At 33.9% G+C, this 21394-nt stretch overlaps 4 protein-coding genes across 5 annotated transcripts; 2 read left to right on the top strand and 2 right to left on the bottom strand.

Annotated features, from left to right (window-relative positions):
• Nucleotides 1–1777: 1777 nt before the first annotated feature.
• LOC145633250 (cation/H(+) antiporter 28-like) lies at nt 1778–4486 on the bottom strand. Its single transcript, XM_081685515.1, has 4 exons — nt 4340–4486; nt 3105–4142; nt 2431–3018; nt 1778–2362 (listed from the first exon to the last, which is right to left on the bottom strand). Exons 1-4 carry the CDS (start codon nt 4484–4486, stop codon nt 1778–1780), a joined length of 2358 nt encoding a protein of 785 aa, XP_081541641.1.
• Nucleotides 4487–7312: 2826 nt separating this feature from the next.
• LOC145632451 (large ribosomal subunit protein uL23) lies at nt 7313–9460 on the bottom strand. The gene is made up of 3 exons (XM_081684829.1): nt 9303–9460; nt 7972–8332; nt 7313–7628 (listed from the first exon to the last, which is right to left on the bottom strand). The coding sequence occupies exons 1-3, from the start codon at nt 9319–9321 to the stop codon at nt 7544–7546; spliced, it is 465 nt and encodes a 154-aa protein (XP_081540955.1). The 5' UTR covers nt 9322–9460; the 3' UTR covers nt 7313–7543.
• Nucleotides 9461–10456: 996 nt separating this feature from the next.
• LOC145631234 (DNA-directed RNA polymerases II, IV and V subunit 11) lies at nt 10457–12904 on the top strand. Its single transcript, XM_081683324.1, has 5 exons — nt 10457–10589; nt 10702–10791; nt 10905–10983; nt 12235–12330; nt 12626–12904. Exons 1-5 carry the CDS (start codon nt 10537–10539, stop codon nt 12656–12658), a joined length of 351 nt encoding a protein of 116 aa, XP_081539450.1. The 5' UTR covers nt 10457–10536; the 3' UTR covers nt 12659–12904.
• A 1246-nt stretch (nt 12905–14150) lies between these two features.
• On the top strand, nt 14151–21192 carry LOC145631232 (uncharacterized). 2 transcript variants are annotated; one of them, XR_014112377.1, is made up of 13 exons: nt 14151–14242; nt 14325–14430; nt 14549–14612; nt 15175–15276; nt 15358–15422; nt 15672–15767; nt 15948–16027; nt 16188–16404; nt 17850–17905; nt 18492–18620; nt 19925–20108; nt 20546–20711; nt 20940–21192. XR_014112377.1 is itself a non-coding variant. In XM_081683323.1 (12 exons), the coding sequence occupies exons 1-12, from the start codon at nt 14220–14222 to the stop codon at nt 20651–20653; spliced, it is 1230 nt and encodes a 409-aa protein (XP_081539449.1). In that variant the 5' UTR covers nt 14151–14219; the 3' UTR covers nt 20654–20893. The 2 variants fall into 2 exon arrangements, 1 of the variants encoding a protein (XP_081539449.1); XM_081683323.1 differs by lacking the exon at nt 20940–21192 and having other exon boundaries at nt 20546–20893.
• Nucleotides 21193–21394: the final 202 nt, after the last annotated feature.

Here is a 21394-nt window from a genome sequence, read left to right as displayed (position 1 = left end):
AAGACCCTTAATGAAAATTTGATTAAGGAAAAAAAAATTACTCTAGTGCAATTTGATTATAAAAACTAACCCCAAACGACAATTAGGTAAAAAAAAATTAAAAAAAAAAAACACATAAATTTCCGTCAACCTACTCGTGAAAGCTTAATTTAGTTCATTTTCAATGGTTTTTTGTTTTCAAATATAATTTCCCAACTAAATTTAACAACCTTTTTTAAGGAAATTACAATTTGAAGAAAAAAGATGTTATAAGTATTAATTTTCACTTCATTTGCCTAGCCCTTTTTCACAAAATATTTTTGAAAAAAGGGGTTGGAAATAAATTTGGTATCGAAATTTAGCAAATTTTTATGGGAAAAATAAATTTTAAAACCCAAAAATGAAGTAAATTAGGGTTTTAAAAGTGTTTGTCTAAAAAAAAATAGAAATTTTGGTCTAAATGTCACCTGAGTTGAATGTTTTTACCAAATTGTCATATATGGTGTTTTTTTTTTACAAAATTGTCGTCGGAGTAAGTTTTTTTTTTTACCAAACTGCCACGAGGGGTCTTTTTTATCCACCAATCTGGTCAATTCGTTGGATTTTCTTACATTCATTTTAGAATTTATTTTCTTAAATGGTCAATTTGTTTTTCACATATGGTTTCTATCATGGGATTGTATATGATTATTCTCTCTTTTCATAGATTGTTTTCTAGTAAAATAGTAGCTATGCTTTATTTTATTTTTTTATGACTAGAAATAGTTGAGCACAAAAAAAATTTTAAAAAAATATTGGGTGTACAATAATTATTGTACATGTACCCTTGAAATGATTATTGTAAATAAAGTTATTTTAAAATGATCAAAATTACCCTTGAAATGAATAAAAGTTACTCGATACAAATAAAAGTTATCAATGGTTTTTTAATAAGTAAGGGCCTGTTCCGATTGACTGAACTCAGCTGAACTGAACTGAACTGAACTTATTAATTAGTGATTTTTAACTACGGATTAGTGATCTTTGATTATTTATTGATTATTTATTACTATACATATGTGTATATACAAATGTACATATTATTATTAATATTATTATTATTAATTATTGATTATTATTATTATTATTATTTATTGATTATTATTATTATTGTTATTATTATTTATTGATGATTATTATTATTATTTGTTGATTATTATTATTAGTATTATTATTTCAATTATTATTGTTATTATTATTATTATTATTATTATTATTATTATGATTATTATTATTATTATTTATTGATTATTATTATTATTATTATTCATTACTTATTGATTTTGATTATTATTATTATTATTATTGTTGTTGTTGTTGTTGTTGTTGTTGTTGTTGTTGTTGTTGTTGTTGTTGTTGTTGTTGTTGTTGTTGTTGTTGTTGTTGCTGTCGGTGTAATAAGAGCTTAAAAGAATGAAATTTGTTGTTGTTGTTGTTGTTGTTGTTGTTGTTGTTGTAATAAGAGCTTAAAAGAATGAATTTGGTTTTATATCATTAGCAATATCATTAGACGTAAATTAAGAGCTGAACTGAACTGAATTTCAACGGAAGAGAACAGGCCCTAAGATACTTTAAATAACTTGAAATCAAATCTTAGTAATTATTAAAAGTAATTCCATTACCCTTAGAAAACATATCTCGTTGTCTATTTACAATAAAATCATATCAGATTTAAAATTACCCAAATAAAAAAGCAAAAAGTTATCTTAAATTGGCTAAAAGTTACCCTAATATTGCTCGGTGTACACTAACATTATTGTCATGCAGCTCGCCTAGGTTCAAGTTTAGGGTCGTGTTGTTGAATAATCAAAACTGAGGCGGTAGTAGAAAAATTAGGTCCGGATAAAATATCTCCTAAAGGTCCTAATTCCGGACATTGCTCCCAATCATTCATCCCCATTGTCAACATTGAATTCACCCGACCTCCTCGGCCCACAATGAAAAGTCCATATTGCCCTTCAATTGATTGTAATGTAGTGAAGGCTTGTGCTGAATTCACCAAATGTTTCTCAAGGTATGACACATTTCCTCCTGCAACATGCTTCTCATAAAATTTTGCAAAGCATTCATCATCAAGCTCCATCTCTTGTTCTTGTTGATATGTTTTTCTCGTATTATTATTATTCTCTACATCAGTATCTACTAGAAATCTCATGACTGTCAGCTTCACTCCACGCCGGTAAGCGATACGTCCTGCATAGGCTAGTGCTTCTCTATCATCTTTGCCTCCAATAAATATAACGACAGTATTCAAAGTGCTACTTAATGACTTCAATATTTGGTTGCTTGCACCAAAACCTCGATCCACCATGATTGCTATAGAGCATGGGGCATTGCGAAGTACCTAATATATACTCGATCAGCAAAAGTGAAATAGGATTAACATATATTAACAAAGAAATCAAGCATTACCTTGCGATTAACATATCTAATTCCTGCAAGTTTGTAATCTGTATGTTGATCAATTGGAGGACTATTATGGAACGGAAGAACTATTAAGCTAATTATTGAATCCTCTGCTAAGTTGCAAATTTCTTGGTGCATGGTGTTGTAAGTGGCTAAGGCCATGACTCTACGAAGGGTGATACCATCTCCGTAATTGTCAGTATACTCTTGTAGTGCAGTGGTGATTTGATCTCTGATTTGGATTACTTTTGAATCTGTCACCTCTACATCATCCATCTCTCCTGGAATTAATGTGTCAGCAATTTGGTCTGTGAGTTGTACAATGTCAGTAGCATATACTAATATGCCTGGGTCACCTGTCCCCTTGGAGATCTCCATGAAATTAATGGCACAAGGAACATTTTCGGGTCCATGGAAGCATAATAGGATTCGAAGCTCTTCACTAGGATTCTGCCATTGTAGTGCTAAAGGTTGCTTTGACAAGCGTAATCTAGCATGTTGAATGATGTATTGTGCCACCATTGGGATGTATACAATCTTAAGGAGCATTGCTAATAGCAACCCAATACACGTAGAATAAGTAATAATGTCTTTCTGCAAACACCCATTACATGAGAATTTATGTAATTCTTTTTCAACTATTCAATATAATTAATAAGGTCAAAGTTAATAACACATACCTTCATAGCAACAATAGTGAGATACATGTGTAAATGGCCTTTGACATTCAAAAGTGATGCAAGCATTATAGAATCACGCCATTGAATTCCAAAAAGAAACCCAGATAGAAGAGCACCAATGACTTTCCCAATTGTTCCGACAGCAAAAAAACCAAACAACTTTTCCCAAGAGCTTAATGTTCGAATTTCAAATCGATCAAATTGTGCTTCCGATCCAACCCACACAAAAAAGTATGGGAAAAACAAAAAAGTTAAGAGGTAATTCACTTTACTAACAATATACTGTGAAATTCTCCCTTGTCGAGGTAAAAACACTCCGGTAATAAAGGCACTAAGCACAGGACTAAAGCCGGTAAGTGGTGAAATACAACCAACACACACTGCAAATGCAACAGAGAGCACTAAATGTGAGCCTTTAAGTGTCTTTCCATAGGGGTTAGCATTATTAACCCAACTAAGAATAAGAGGTCCTGCCACTAATGTTATAATGATTTGTAACAACACTGACATAGCAAGAGGGACGAGTCTGGGACCATGTAGAAGATCATGTTTATCAGGCCTTTGAAGTATTCTTCTGCGTAGTTGGAACCCACTTTCAGGCTGGAAGATGACATATCCAACGCAAATGAATAATATTGTTATCAACTCTGAGTAAACGGCTGCAGAAATGGCAAATTTGCCAATTTCGGATTTACCAATCTTAAGATCTGTAAGCACACGAGTTAATAATGGGGATCCTGTACTTGATAGGAGTATTGCCAAAGTAACATTAAATTCAATGTTTGAATTTATTGCATATTTTAGGATTGGAGTTAAGCTATACGTTAAAATAAATGTAAACAACATCCCGGTATATGCAACTATAGCCTCTCTTTTAGGTATGCGAAAAAGCACCAAGGGATCCATCTCAAGCCCCAAAGCAAACATGTAAAGCGTCATTCCAAAATCTGTTAAGAATCTCATGTTTTGCAATCCGTTACTTTCTGAACTCAATAGCTTTGTCCTCACAATATTTAAATTGCCTAAAATTAAACCCACCTGCGTTTTTTTCATATGCAAAATTATTTTATAAGTAATACAATTCTTATTTATATATATATATATATATATATAAATATAATGATAGAGTATAAAACATATTCCTGGGCCTCAACCATCCGCTTAAGCTTTTGGTTGAGTTGGTCCTCTAATATACAAGACAAATAAATAGAAAAAAAGAGGAGATGAAGACATACAATAGTTTCTGAGATGATTCTAGGTTGCGAAAGAGGCTTCAAAGAGATATGTAATCCATGACAAAGTGCTAGCAAAAAGATGAAGCAAGTAATGGATGAAGCAACATTTGAGATTGTATCATTACAATTTGTGTTACTGTCATCCATTTTCTTTCGAGCCTTTCCTTAGCTTGTGTCTCTCAAATGTACACCATTTATCTTATACTTGCTTACCCAATAAACTTTTCAAAGAAGTGTAATGGCCAAATTAAATCATGTGTAATGTAAATGATTGGCTTTTTTGGATCATAAACGCACATAGAAGATAGATATTCCTTCGTAATTTTGCCAACAATAATTGTAATTTTAATTTTATTTTAATCACCGAAAACAAGGAAATCAAATACCCAAATAATAAAAAGTCGAGATTTTTGATAATATGAAAAGGTGAATCAAGAAGAAAGCAAAAAAAAATTGCTGCAGAATGCTCAAAAGGGTTAATAGAATATGAGAGATAAATGGGAAGAAGACAGAGAAACAATAAATGTGCAAGCTGTAAATTGTGCAAGATTGTTTAGGCATGTTAATCATCCCAGATCAACAAATGTTTTGTTAATTATGTTTTAAGTTTTATATATAGGAGAATTTTACACGTGTAACTTGTAAGTACTTGATTTATATGTCAAATCTTAACATGTTGTTAATTGCAAAAAGTTCATTTAATTTATTTTTACCCTTTTTGTTAAGTTGGGCTTCTAACTCATTATCTCCTTACTTTAAGTGCTTTTCTTGTAAGTAATTTGTATTAACGCTCTAAGGGTTTTATTTTGATAAGAACTAAACTCTAAAATGAGAATTTCGTGCATTTAAAGTAAAAAAGAATTTCTAAATTCTCCTTATAATTCGCATGTGTAAATGTGTAATGTTTCATACGATCACACTTAAACTTGGCAAATGAGTCGTGTCAATTTCAGGTCAGCAAATATTCAAGTCTGGTCGGGTTAATTTGGGTTTCAGGTCAAGTTCGGGTCTAGTCAAGTTCGAAACAAGTCGAGTCAGTTCGGCTCAGGTCAATTTTTAGGACCAATTTTGGGTCGAGACAATTCGGGTTGGGTTAGTTAGGGTCGGGCTAAGTTTGTGTCGGGTCACCAAAATAAATTCTCTTACAAAAATAGTTAGAAAATAGAAATATAAAGTAAAATCGTGTGCCTGTTACTTATTAGGAAAGAAAGAAGCCTTAAACTAAGTAATTAACCCTATTCACTTCAAGAATCAGGTCACTTCAAGAGTCGAGTCGATTCGGGTCAATCAATTCGGGTTAAAATCGGGTTGGATCACTTCGGGTCGGGTCAAGTTTGGGTTTTGGAGTTTGGGTTTCGGGCCGGGTCAAGTTTGGGTTTCGGGCCGGGTCAAGTTTGGGTTTCGGGCCGGGTCAAGTTTGGGTTTCACGTCGAGACATTCTGGGCATCGGGTCACATTCGGGTCGAGTTCAGGTCAATTTCGGGTCACAGATTGGGTCATTCAGATCGGGCCATTCTAGTCGAATCAGAATTGCCAGGTCTAGTCACACTTGATAATGTGAAAGATTCAAGTGATTATTGTGGTCATTGATGGTAATTAAATGAGGACAATGTCACAGAAACTGTGCACCGGTCCAAAATCAAACTAGTACCGTCATAGACATGGAACAAAATCTACAAATCTTCTTGGAGCGAAGATTGGGTACGGACATCTATATTTTAGACTAGTTCAACCTGTTTAGATGTCTTGTGATTCTTCTTATCTAAACACAATTTTTTTTAAATGTTGCTAGCATTTACTAAGACCTTTATGGTTTTAAGGAACACTATTAAGTACACAATAGTACTACACAGTATTTAAATGACAATATATTTGGTGAATTGTTATTTGCCACAATGAAATTACTCAAACTATAGTATTAAAAGACTTTTATGTCCCTTATTATTTTGAAAATAACATAACAATCCAACCATTACTAACTACTAACTTTGTCCTACCTTGACCATACTCAAGTCTTAGCTCCACATTGACTATCAGCTCCACCACCCATACCACCACCCACCTTGACTGTCCACCACCACGACTCCACCTTAACAACAAACTTGACCGATCCCACAACGGTTGACCACTAACATTGTACTTTCCGTCCAATAAAATGAGTCGACGATTGTCTGTGTTCATATCGGAGGCACTTGGTGGGGACGACAAACCTTCGACGCCGTCGAGTCAAGTATATGTCGGACTTTTTTTTTAATTTCCGTTGTACCCGGTCGCATGCTATATGCGACTACACCGCGGTATAGTCGGTATAGTCGCGTATAACATGCGACTATACCGCGGTGTAGTCGCGTATTACATGCGACTATACCGCGGTACACGACTACACCGTACCGGGTACCATTAAAATTTTTTTTTTAAGCCAACCGTTTAATTTATACTAATTAACTTTTAATAATTATTAAAAATAACAAAATACACTTAATTTAATTAGTAAAATTTATTGATTAAAAAAAATTAGTAATTTTTTTTTTTTTTGACAACGAAAAAATTAGTAAATTTATGGGCTTAAACAAATAACAAATTTGCCAAAAAAACAATTAGGGGCAGATGCGTCATTCAATACCGCAACATAAGTAATTCTATTGTGGCATTTAGTAACCCCCTATATTTGCTCAAATTAACTAACAAAGAAACTATAAATTCATATCCAAACAAATCAAAAATTGATAAATATGAAAAGAAACAAAAAAAAAAAGATAAATATTGCCATCAAAAGTGAGTAATGTTAGGAGGATTAATATGCATAAATCAAGTTGCTTCAAACTCCACTTGATTGAAATCTTGCTACAAGCCTCCTATCATGCATAACCTCACATTTTCCTCAATTTTCACATCTTTAAATAACATTGATTCAAACACTAATTTTGTTTAATCCATAATCTTACATTTACCAGTCATAATCAAGAACAATGCTGGAGAGAAGGCTCTTCAAGTTTTGGTAGATGAACCCATATATTTAGGAACCAAAAGGCGTCTTGAAATACAGGCACATTCTAAAAAAGCAAATAAAGGAACCCATAAGAACATAGGCTACTGCTTAGCATTGCAACATCAAACAAAACTTCATGTTTTTTTCTATTGAGTACGTTCCTATCAAAAATGTCAGAGATCATCTACTTGAACAACTATGGAGCAAAATACAAATTAGATGATTCCAATCTTGTTTGCAACATCCAAGGCATCATAGTCAGGTGTCAAACGAACATACGCCTTCTTGGTGCCATCAGGCCTGCAAAAAGGAAATTAATCATAACAATTAGAATGACAGGAAACTTTCAGACTTACAGCAAACCCTAGTCAATGATGACAAGCTAAAAATCAGCAAGCAGAATAATAAAAACTACTAGTATGGCTTCCACTGATAAAAATCAGTGCCACAAGAAAATATATTTAACAGTATGCAAGTCTTTCAACCTTAAATAAACAAGACAATAGGTTATTTATGTAGAATAAATTTCTCAGTTACACACTTTTAACCTAACGAGTGAAGAGAGAATCAAAACATAATATTAAGGAAACACAGATAACAACATGAAGCAAAGAGAAGCAAGTTAATTAGCAGAAATGTTCACCTGATCAAGGTATTCACTTTCTTGGCCTGAATGTCATACATCTTCTTGACGGCGGCCTTAATCTTCTTCTTGTCAGAACGGATGTCAACAATAAAAACCAATGTGTTGTTGTCCTCAATCTTCTTCATTGCAGACTCAGTAGTCAAGGGATATTTAAGTATCTGGTAATGATCCAACTTATTTCTTGGTGTAGCACTAATACGAGGGTACTTAGGGTTTCTGTCCTTCTTCAATGTCTTTGGCCTATGGAAAGTAACCTTGGTCCTGATCTTCTTGGCCTTCTTCTTCAAGGTACTTGAGCCAGATTTAACAGCTTTAGCAGCTTTCAAGGCCTGTGCCTTGGGATCAGCCTTCTTTACATCTGCCGGATAAAAGATGTCAGATATCCTTCTAGGTTTAAAAATGTAATATTTGCAATTTTATCACAGCTAAAAAGAATTTGTACTTTTGTAACACAACCAGAACTCTAGAAGTGCAATACAGCAGCTGACCGTAATAAAATAACTAAACAAATTTGAAATTCGGAAAAAGGGATTGCATGAAAAACTAATAAATATAGCAGGGTTAATCAAGGATTTTTTTTTTTTTTTTTTTTGCACCCTTACTAACTGATTAAATCAGTTATCAAACTTTCGTCAGCCTAAACAAACACAATCAAGAATTAGATCCAATTGCATGACAGGAGAAAGCCATTGACACAACTCTGAATCCTCTTACAGAACCAAGAGCGATACGCCTATACATAGTTAACCAACTCTCAATCAAGCAGAAGGGACTAAACCCGAAGAATAGCAATTACCACGGCGGTCTTATACTTGGTGTGGCAGAGCAATATTCAGTTTTCTGAACCAAAATAACACACTCAAACTAACATAATGTAATGCATCAACGACCAACATAGCACATTATTAATCAAAAAGCATTAAACCGAGAGTAGCAGGGCAAAAGTTACATTAAGAACAATAAGAATTTCTCAATATATAACTCAAGGTACCAACACCCCAATGTCAACCATCTTTCTTAACATCAAATTCGCCATTTTATTATATCATATTACAAATTATTAAACCTAAAGTTTAGTTTATCAAAGAAACAGCATACATTATAATAATCACTAACAGTAGCACAAAACATTAATTAAGCTTATAAAAGCAGAATTAACAAAAACAATAACAAGATTAAAAGTTTAATTATATTAACCAAATTCAACTTTGATTATCAATGAATCAACAATTAACAAAATATAATAAAAAAAACTCATGTATTCCTACATAATTAACAATTAAAGCCCAAAAATTGAAAATGAAAAATTAGAATAGGAAAAACAATACCTTTCGCAGGGGGTGCCATCTCTGCTGAAATTGAAGCCCTAAATCTACGAGAGGGAGAACCTGAGGAGAGAGAATGGAATCCGGCGTTGTAAGGCAAGTAGGGTTTATGTAAGTGAGCTGAGTTTTTTATTATTTGAGTCTTACAAATCTTACGGGCTCATCTCGTTTGTAGACTGGTTGTTTCTATTGGGCTGGCCTACTCGATTGTTGTCTAGGAACACACTCCCTTCCCTCCCTATCCCTTATTACGTTTTTTCACGGTCTTTAAAGCATGTTTTAAAACCGTCATACATATGCCTATTTATCTTCAAAATTATAAAAACATGATATTAATAAATTATGTAATGAGACGATTATGATAGAAATATTATTTGCATATTACAAATAGGGTGATTAGAAGAGAAGAGAGAAGGAAAATCGGTGGGAGTATAAAATGACCAAGTAAGCAGATTCGTAGTTGAAGTATGAGGTGTTCTCATTGGAATTCCACGGGGTGCTCCATTTCCTTTTTTAAACTACTTAATTCCTAAAATATAGTCCTTATACCATTTTATTTGTCAGCATTTTTTCCATGTAATCATCAACATTAAAGTTCAGTTCAGTTCAGCTCTAATGAGTTCATTCCACTATTCCAGTTCAGTTCAGCTCCTAATTTCCCTCTCTCATAAAATATTCATTTCAGCTCAGTTCAGCTCAGCTCAGTTCAGTAAATGTGAACATACCCTAAATGTTAAAGTCCATAAACTATGGATGACTAAGCAAATGATGTCCCTAAACTATTAATGACAAAGTTTTCAAGGCTTCTAAACTATTATTGACAAAGCTTTCAAAGTCTCTAAACTAATGTTGACTAAGCTTTTAAGGTCCCTAAACTATTGTTGACAAAGCTTAATCGCTTGAAAACTCCTTCATTGAAAATTGAAGGATCAAAATTAAACATTTAATAGATAAGTGATCAAAAGTGCACAAATATACTCTGTAATAGATTAAGGATTGTGTTTGCACTCAATTTACTTAGCCGAAACCGAAAGTACAAGGCATCATATGTAGCCAATGTGTATCGAGTAATTTTCTTAAATAAGGACGGTAATTAAAAGATAAAAGTACAACTTAAACGAGGTACATTAAAAATTACTGAAAATAAAGGCACATCTAAAATTCTAAACCCCTCGAATTTTAGAACAGAGTTGAACACAGTTGTTCTTTCACAAAGCATCAGGGAAGAGAGAGAAAGATGAATGCTCCTGATCGATACGAGAGATTCGTCGTTCCTGAAGGCGTTAAGAAGTAATTTTCCCTACTTCATTTTTTGTTCCCTTTGTTTTTTCATTCATAATCACAATTTATTTCTTAATAATTTGATAACTGTTGTTAATTGTGGTGATTCTTCTTGTTTTAGGGTTTCGTATGAGAGAGATACGAAGATCATCAATGCCGCCTCTTTTACCATTGAGAGAGAAGATCACACCATTGGCAACATCCTCCGCATGTAATTCATTAATTAATTAATCTCCCAATAATCTGACAATAATTCATTCCAAAATTTTAATTTCTAAAACCCTAAATTGATCGATTTTGCTGATTGAAATTGTTATGGTATAGGCAATTGCACAGAGACCCAAATGTCCTTTTTGCCGGCTACAAGCTTCCACACCCTCTTCAGTACAAAATTCTTGTTAGGGTTAGTTTTTTCTATTAACTACTAAATATTATTATTTATGTTTTCTGCATTTGTAATTGTAATTTGGAGCTTGAATTTGAAAATAATATGGGTAATTTTCTTGTTATATGATGTTATTATTAAGTAATTTAGCACTTGTAGTATATTTTAGTGAATGGTTTCAGGTTAATGATTTATTTGTAATGTGAGAGCTGAGGTAATTAAAGATGAGATATTTGAAGGAAATTTTGATTAAAGGGGAATTTATGAGCTCATGTACAATATGTGGATATTTTTCCCAGGAGATTTTCTCGGCAACCCTCCGGGTTGTCAAAGGGCAGAATTTGTGTTTGGCTGTGAGAATTAGAGCAGTGGGAGTATTACGGTCTGTTTGGGTTGAAGGAAATGGAAGGAAAGGAAGGGAAGAGAAATGGAGAGATGGAGTATCTTTCATTTGGATAGCAAATGAGGAAGGGAGGGAATTGGAGGGGAGAGAAATGTAAGGATTAAATTGTAGAAAATTAATCCCTCCAACATTGGAGAGATTTGGAAGGAAAACTCATCATTCTTCCCTCCCCTCCCTTTTCCTCCCCTCCTCTTCTCCTCCCTCCCCTTCTTTTCCTTCCCCTTTCTTTATCCAAACAAACTGTTAGGGTTGACCGCTTGCCCCATGAGATAAATGATATTTGAGAATGCTTTGTGAGGTTAATTTCTTATTATCGAGTTTATCGACAAGGCTTTTTTTCCCCTTAACAATCAGTTTGAGATGTTTCTCTCGTGGAAATGCACCTTATGAATTATGAAAACTTTAATCAATTAAGCCTTGTTGTTAGAATTGTTTTCCTATCTTGTACGCCTTGAAACTATGTTCCTCCTTTTATGTCTCTGGTTTATTTTAAGACTAAATCTTGCATTACATGTCTTTTAGGTGCTAGGTTTATGCTAGTCTCTGTTATTATGAATTGGTGAAAAGGTGTTGACCTCATCACATCTCTTCTCAATACCCTTAGTCTATTAATAATAATAAGATGGATGATGCTGCTATGCTTCTATTTTCTGAGTTTCTGCAGAAGTTGGTAGTTCTCACAGTTTATTAATCCTACTTTTGTATATTACTTTTGTATATCTGATTAGCTAAGGACTTGAAAGGCCATTTATTTCATTAGTGGTGACTAAGCTTTAGATTACATCTTATTGTGAATTGATATCTGAATATTCTTGAGCCCCTTACATGTCTCATGCATTGTTAAATGGATTGTTTTATCTGCGCAGATTCACACTACAAGCCAGTCTTCACCCACACAGGCATACAACCAAGCGATCAATGACCTAGACAAGGAACTTGACTGTTTGAAAGGTGCATTTGAGGTGAGAAAGTCACGTGTACTCTATTTTAATAGTCTATGTTCATAAACATATGCACGGTTGATTTTTTATATAAGGTTTTGCAACAGCTTATTGGATATCGATATCTTTGGAGGATTGCAAATGGATTATAAGGATGAGCTGCCTAATTGAGTTGTGTTTCTAGAGTGTTATTTATCTCAAAGACACATTATCTTGTTCAGTATCAATATCTTCTAGGCAACAATGGATTTGGATTGTTGTGCTGTTAGAAATTATTCAATGCTAATGATCTAAAATGTATATTTGCATTTTGTAGGCTGAGATGGCAAGGTTTGCAAGTGATTATTGATCCAAGACAGGGATTGGTGATGCTATGTTTGATGTGTCGATGGATATCCGAAGAAATGTAGTATAGTGATTTGTATCTAGTTGGATTGTTTAGATTTTGTGGGTTGAGACTTGAATATTTTAGCTAGCTTGTCAAAATCCCAATTGCTGTAGCTAGGGAGATCCCACTTTTGGGTGCAGCCTCTGTTCTCCTGTTAACAGATGCTATTTGCTGGTTCACTGGTAAATCATTCCCTTGTGCTGTTCAGCGACTAACCACTTGATTTATAAGTAATCAAATGAACCCTACTTAACCATCATGTTATCCTAATCTTGGTAAGCGTTTATAAACGTATTAACTAATTCGTTTATACTAGTTTTCTGTTCAAATTGCACAGTTAAATGGGTCCGAACTCTTGTTTGTAGTAGCCACCCTCTTTCTAGGTTGAGTAGATTGGGTGATTTGAGTTCTCATGTGAATGAAAATTTTGAAGTTCAATGGCATGAAAACCATCTAATTACAAAGGGAAAGTCTCAGCTAAAGACTAATTCAATTAAAAAACCGCCTTCTGAATTGCATCATATTCATGCTGAGTAAAGCAATAAACTAAAATTATATACCACTGATGATTTTGATTGTTGGGCCTTGGACTCACTTCGATTATGAAGTAAATAAAATGTTCTGGAAGCATGAATCCATTTTAAACTTGGATAACTAATCCCATAAACTAGGACATAAGCTCACGATTTCGTTTCATATCTTGAGAGTTTGAGACTATATAAGTAAATTGAATCACCTCACTCACTCAAATATCACACTCTATATAGCACGAATACATGTACATGTTCAAGTGTCTGATTCGACTATTTTATAAAAAAAAAAATTTAAGATTTTGAACAAAAAGCGAAGTGTTCAATAATCATACTCATGTCTGAAATGAAGAGTATTTGAGGTGAAATGAAGAGTTCATGTTCATCTAAAACTCAAAATATAAAGTTTAAGTTAGAGTTAGCAAAAAGTTAATTATCAATGAGCACCCAATTTTGTACTCCTTTTTTATTTTATTTTTTGCTCCATTTAACCTTTTGCGGTCTTTAAGACACATCTTGAAACATATGGAATATATAATAAAAAACTTGATATTAATAAAAATGTACAATAAGACGAATCCAACATGAACCCACTTTAATATATAATTTCTATACATTAATGAGAATTTATGGTCAAAATTTTTAATGTTTGAACCAATTATTTGTAATGGGATAAAAAAAAAACAGAACAGAGTGAGTATAAGTTAAACTAAGCTAAGAAGTGAAATTAGTTTTCTAAAAAAAACTTTGAATTTAACATACCCTTAATGAGTAATGACTCTATTTAATAAGTGTACGTAAGTAACTAAACGGACACGACGTTATGTTACCAAACAATCTACGTGGGCAAAACAAATAGAGACGGAAAGAGTATTTTGTAAATGTTAAGCGCTTGATCAAATTTGAAGTTTGAAAGGTGAGGGCAACCCCAAAGCGGCGGGAGCATCTTAAGTTCGTAACTCATTTCCCAGAAACAATTTCAGCAACTGATAATGGAGGTCCAAACTATTCGCAGGTAATCTCTCTCTCCTCTAATTATCCCCTTACTTTCAACGCAGATTTTCTCACTCATATTGTTTCATTTTGTAAATTCTCAGTCGAATTGATGAATTATCCACTTTCCTCACAAATTCCGCTACCAATTCCGTAGTTTCCTCTTCAGATTTTGACACTGTTCTTCAAGATTGCGTTCAAGCTCTAGAGGTTTACTATCCTTCTTACTTTATTTTGATTTAGTAGTAATTTAATTTGTTATGATTCGAGCTATGATTAGCTTTCTGAATTTTTAATTTTTTTCTGTTAATATATGAAATTAATGCAGACCAATGTGAAAGAAATTGTCTCAGAGCATTCTGATGTTGGGTTTTTCAAAGATGAAGATTTGGGTTAGCACATTTCTAATTTTTATATTCTTGGGTGTTGTTATGCTGAATTCCCATTTCATTTTTCTGGAATGGGTTGTTGATTATGTGTTGATTTTGCAAGTTTTGCTCATTTTCGTAACATGAGAAGAATCAGTTATAACCTGTTGAAGTGCATTGTATTTAAAAAAAAAAAAAAAAACACACTTGGAATTTATGAAATGTGAACAAGTTTAATTCCTTTTGCTAGGGGAAATAAAGGGGTTTGGTTATTTGGAAAAGTGAGAAGTATGTCATAGTGACGCGTTTTAGGATGGATGTAGTGTCTTGTGTTTAGATGTGACGAAGATTGGTGAACCTATTAAACAAAGGATATCAATTGTAACAATAGATACTTCATTGAAGGCTTGAGGGCCGGGCAAGGCTACTAATATGAAGATATGAGCTGTATGGGTTATAATGATTGCAGAATTATTGAAATGAAATACTCAATAAAATGATATAATCGTTTTGCAATGATATAGAGGGATTGTAGATATGTCTACCAAATGCTTTCATGTGATTTTTACCTGAATCATACTTGCAGATGCTTACATGGATTCTTTGAGAGATGATCTTAGGACGACAGAGGCTGAAAGTGCGTCTCTATCCAATGAAATCGAGAGTCTTAAAAAATTGCACACGGAAGGTGGGCAACTGCATATATTTTTTGTCAATATTTTCATGATATAGGTACCAAACAGCTTGCTAATTGGTTTGGTTGTTTTAGGTACTTGTCAATTGGAAAGTAATATTGAGTCATTGCACCATCTCTTGGAGCATACTGGTTTGGAGGTGAGTTTTCAACAGTAATCACACAATTAGAAGGTCTACTGGTGCTGGTTAATGATTATTTGCCTGAAATACAGTTGTAGTGTTGTAATTTTAACAGTCGTATATCTTCAGCATTCAGCCTGAAATTTTAACAACTTGAACTTGTTTATGAGTAATGGAATATCCTGATTCCAATGGTCTTGTAATAGAAATTTGTCTCTGGCTATGCCAACTCAAAGTGTTTGCTTATTGTCATATGGTTAAACACAGGGACTGGGGCTAGCAGAAACAGCAGAACATGATGATAAAATCAAATCTGGAGAGGGTCAACCTGAAGCAAAGGCACTTCATGAAGACTACCTCGAGGTTAACTTCTTTCATGACATAATATTATGGTGCTAGCCAGTTATGTTTGGCCTTGACCAATTTGATTTTCAGTGACTTGTGGAGGAAGTATATTCTCGATATATGCTGTGTGGACGTGTGGTACTGATTGATGCCAACTATCGATGTGTATGTTTATTTTTTTGGCTTTTTATCTTCCAGGTTTTGAAGTTGAAACATCAAATTGAGATGAACAATGCGACATTGAAGTCCTTGGAGGATCTTGACCTCAACTTGAAAAGGTGGCTGGACAATTTTATATCCCATATAAAACAACTGCCTCACCTTTGTAGTACTCTTAGTCTACAGATTGTACAGATGGCAAAAAAAATCCCTGGCTTAAGGTTGTATTTGACTTGCATGGCTTGAACTTTGTCTTATCATCTCTCTTTTTTATTTTAGGATTGAGATAATTGAAAACATCGAGGAGGCATTAACTGGTTTGAAGGTGATAGACCTTGAAGGAAATATAATAAGGGTGTCACTGAAGACATACATTCCAGATGTTGAAGGTGAGATGTGTCGGCTGAATTCTGAAGATAATTTCAAGCAGTGTGAAGTGAACCATGAGTTACTAGTAGAGGTCATTGACGGGACTATGGATCTTAAAAATGTAGAGGTAAAACTTAATGAACTATTTCATAATTTCATTTCAGGTAGCTCTGGTGAAATCATTCTCCTTGCTTATAACATTGATAAAACTTCAATATATTTGTGGGCTTGGTGCAGTTCTAATCACAAAATTGTCTTTCAAAGAATGTTATGCTGGTGTCATTTGTTACTATATGCCAGTTTGTCCATATAATTGGTATTATGTATCTATAAGTAGAAAAACTATGTTGTGTCAGGATTTACAGGCCTGTGTTTCCACCTGGCTCGCATCTTGGATATTAGGACCTGGTCCACCTTGTTTTGAACATGCGCCTTTTGAGATCATTAATGGTTACTTTATTTAGCAACATGCCTTCTTTCCTGGGATCCTTTCTACCTACATAAGTTGCATGGTTTTTGTTTGGACAGCTGATGTGGATAATTAAACATCATAGATGAATCACTAATTCAAAATTCAAATATAATTGTAAATTTGTCAGTTTTTGCAACTTGAGAATTGAGATTGGGCCTTGCTTTAGCTACGTGATATCTTTCTATCTTTTAGTTGGGAGAGAGAGAGAGAGAGGGGGGGGGGGGGGGGGTTGTTGGATTTGTGCTACTGGTTTAGTCATACATTTCAGACAATGTATGCTGGTTTTTGGAAATTTAGTAGCCTATGATGTTATGCTAGTTTACTTTAATGGCATTTCATATTTCTAAGAATAGAATTAATAAATTTATTGCTAGTGCCTTCATAGGAACTTGTTTGTTTTTCTTGCTTTGCTATGGTCTCGTGTATGGATATTTTTATTTTATTTTATTGTTGGTTAAATCTTACGGATTTTTCACCATATATCACTGAGTTAAAGCTTAATTCACCATATACCATCGAAAACTTTCTAAATCTTAAATGTTGTTGGACTCCACAGGCTTACTGTATCCTTTTTTTCTTTCTTTCTTTTTTTTTTTTTTTTAATAAAAATCAATCTCCTCACCCCCCCCCCCCCCTCCCCCTCCCACCCTGACCTGACAAAAAGTTGAACTGAATCAATGAGGGTTCTGAGAAGAGGGAAGGCTGCATTTCTTATTATGTTACAATTACAGGTGCATAACATATATGCCTGATAGGGAAAAACTGCCTTTCTCTTGATATGTCCTATTTCAAACTTTGTTTATGCATAACAAACCTGGTAAAAGCAGATGTGAGTCTTCCATTTGATTAATATGTTTAACTTGTCTTGTGCATTCCCTTCATTTTCTTCTTTTCTATATTTATGCCATGCCGCCATGGCTTGTCTTTGGAATGGTTTGACTCATGCTTTATTGGTGTATTTCAAAATCAATTCCTTTCAGATGTACTGTATCCTTTTCTCTGAGGGCAGATGTACTGTATCCTTGTGAAGTTGAGAAGCTAAATTAAATGCTGGATTCTTTAAATTACTTATAATTTACTATGTTGTCTGATGTCTGCAGATTTTTCCAAATGATGTTTACATAGGGGAGATTGCTGAAGCTGCAAACACCTTCAGGTTTGTCAATAATATTACCTATCCAACTGCATCTCTCAAGTATTTCCAATTTCTTATGACTTTTGAGAGAAGCTACTTAGAAATTTGAACCCTTATATTCACCAAAATGAGTATGCGCTCCATGAGTGATGATATCAAATTTTCTTCCTTTGTCTTGTCCCAGTTAACCTTTATACAACCTTTATACTTTTTCTTGTTATTTTGACTCATAATTCTAATTTTAGATAATGCTTTCCGCAAGTTGAAGTACTTATTTACCTTTATTAGAGTTATCTCTTGATGGTAAATTGGATAATTTTGTTTCTATTATTGTAGAAGACATCAAAAGATATTAATCATGGGATAAGGAATAATAAACAAAGTGTGCAGATACTGCTGAAAATGACACTAAAGGATATTACAACCTATCCCTGGTAAACTGGTTAAGGATATCTATGATAAATCTGTGCACAATTGCACATAACCAATTTTCTTTCTAAAATTAAATTCATAGTTCTGTCATAATGCAACGTGGATGTATGAGTAACTTGAATTTCTTACTCCATATTTTGCAATTTACTTGACATGTTTTCTTGCATTGTGCCAGCAAATTATTTACTGTGTTGTCAGTACCCCAGACAAGGTCTTCCTTGGGATGGTTTTTGCAGAAAGTCCAAGACAGAATCGTCATTTGCACTTTAAGACGGTTTATGGTGAAGATTGCTAATAAGTCCAGGTGATTTTTACTTAACAAGTTTTCCTGCACCTCTACATGCCTAAAATAATAATTGTTGTGTATTATCGGTATCATTCAAATAAAAGCAGGTACTTCACTCATTCTAATTTAACAAGTAAACTACACCTGATAAGTAAACCAGGCAGGTGTAATTTTCCTGTTATCTAATCATCAGCAAAAGATAGAAATATAAACTTCAGAAATATTGGGATCACCTTATTTTCTGATTGTTGTAGCTTTGTTCACTATGGCTGTCAACTGTCAAGGGAGTTTGTGATCACCTGCTTCATGGTTCAGAACATAAGCTTGACCTAAATGTGTCATAAGCTTTCATGAATGCTCTGTTTCTATGTAGGGGTGGATACTAGCTGTTTACCATGAGATATTTCCGGTCTTTTTTTTATATTTTGTAGAAAAAGGGGAACCAAGGACAGTAAGTGTGAGAAAATCTGAAGCAGGATAGTCAATGTAGAAATGAGAAAGGAAAAGAGCATATCAAAGGATATATCGATATGGTTCTTCCTAGTGATGTTCTCTAACTTCAAAATCAGAAAAGGATGGACAGGGCCGAGTAACACCCCCCCTCTTCTTAGTCAAGATAGATGAGCCCTGAAGTCCTTAACCATTAACAAAGTTAATCTTTAATTGCAAAATCCTTTACATTTTTCAGAACCAATAACAACAAAGCCTTAGTCCCATATAGAATATGATAAAAATAGTTATGAAACAATCCAAGGAATAGATGAAAAATAAACTGAAATTCACTCTGAGAATCTGCTGCTATGATTAATTGAAAGTGAAACTTGAAAGACAGAGAGTACATTAGCTAAGGTATTCAAATCTTTGGCCTATAGAAATGATAAATCTCTAAACTTCTGACTCACCTTCATTGCTAGAAAAGAAGAGAAAATTGAAAGGAGACATCAAGAGCAATAGGGCATTCAGCAGTAGTTGATAATGATCGAGCTTATGTTTGCTGCCTAACACAAGGAAATGTCATGGAAATGCATTCACCTGATGTCTAATACTTTGATATCTGGCTCAAAGTCACCTTTGCTTCTTGTAGTCACAATCTGGCTTGAAGTCATGTTGGTGTAAAGCAAAAAATTAAATGTCAATGTATATACCCTTTTTGATGATTGAAGAGCCTTGTTTAGAGGGTAAAACGGTTAAACTGTGACCTAGAAGGTTAAAATTTCGTAATATACATATTAGCAGATCATGAATCATACCAATTGTAGAAATGTTGCACCCAGTTGTATCAAATGTTTCTTATTTACGTTTCTTCTATTTGCCTGTTGCAGGCATTCATTTGAGTATTTGGACAAGGACGAGTTAATCGTTGCTCACATGAATGGTGGGATAGACGCCTTTATAAAGCCTTCTCAGGGTTGGCCACTATCAATTTCCCCACTTAAACTAATCTCTTTCCGGAGTACTAATCAGAATGCAGAAGATATTTCTTTGAGTTTGTTTTCTAAAGTTGAGGTAATTAGTTTTTCTACTCAGTTTCTATTATTCCTATCTCCTAGAATGAGTCTTGGTATGTGTATTGAAGCAAAAGTTTTTGGCGTTACTATCATTGAAAGTTACCTGATTAATACCTCAGGAAGTGTAGCATACCCTAGAACTGCAAGTGAGACTATAACTTAGGGTGGTAGGATAATCTATTTTGCATTTGAATCACTTAACCTAAGATACTTCTGCATGTTTTTTTTAAGCACAATGATAAATCATGTTACTATGCATGTTTAGATGTAATAATAAGGATAAATTGACAAAAAAAGTTTGGTTACAAAAAAGCTTTTATGTTTATATAAAATTACCACTAATGGGATTAAGGCTTTGATTGATTGATAAGAGGGAAAAAAAAACAGTAATAATAAAAAATGTTTCCATAAAATTTCACACTTTTTGTGCTGCAGGAGGTCGCAAATTCATTTGATTTAACTATACGGAAAAGCATAACAAGTTTTGTGGATGGCATTGAAGAGATAATTATGGAGAAAATACGCCTAGAACCTCATCTTTAATATACTATCATGAATACCATGGCCCTTGGAATCCAGTCGTCCACCACTACGTTAATGGGTAAGACTGACCTTTTCCAAGTTTCAGCCTTGCAAGTTGCAAAATTCTTGTTTAAAGTCATCCATGAAGCCCTGAAGTTTCTTTCAGATGACGATTATAGCTATTCTGCCCTTAGACAAGCACTGTGTTCTGACTGGTTTCCCGCACTGTCTAAGTATCAGCAGGTTATGTTCAGTACGTAGTTGTATGGCTTATATCAATTTGTTTATGAATGTATGTTTTTTGTAGAAGCAAGATGGGGATTTGAGGTGATTCCTTCAAAATGCAGACAGGATCGTTCAGATGCTGAGTAATGCACTCAGGAGCTGGGATGGTTTTGATCATCTCAATCTCAGCTTATTGAATATGGTTTAGTATGTAGAAGAATGTATATTCTATAACAGGCTGTAATTTGTAGGTCAGTTCACACATGCGTTATAGTACTCTTATCTATGCTTGAATGATGAACATTTTATGAAGTTAAGCAAGCACGTTGAAGCCATGTTCTATGTTTTTATGGAATAGCTTGGGTCACTTGAGACTCTGCTATACATTTCTTTTGAAGTTCAAATCCAAGTAGCTAATTGTTGCGTTGATTTGAAAATGCAAAATGCTGGATCAGAAAAATGCTTAATGATACTTTATGAAGTGCTGCGAGTTGTTTCCTTGTATGTTGTCAGCACCTTTTCTTTGATGTTGGTACA

The sequence above is a fragment of the Chenopodium album genome, chromosome 5 (assembly GCF_948465745.1).
Source record: "Chenopodium album chromosome 5, dcCheAlbu1.1, whole genome shotgun sequence".
NCBI classification, from domain to species: domain Eukaryota; kingdom Viridiplantae; phylum Streptophyta; class Magnoliopsida; order Caryophyllales; family Amaranthaceae; genus Chenopodium; species Chenopodium album.
Note: the sequence above shows the minus strand (reverse complement) of the source record. Positions and strands in the feature narration are given on the sequence as shown.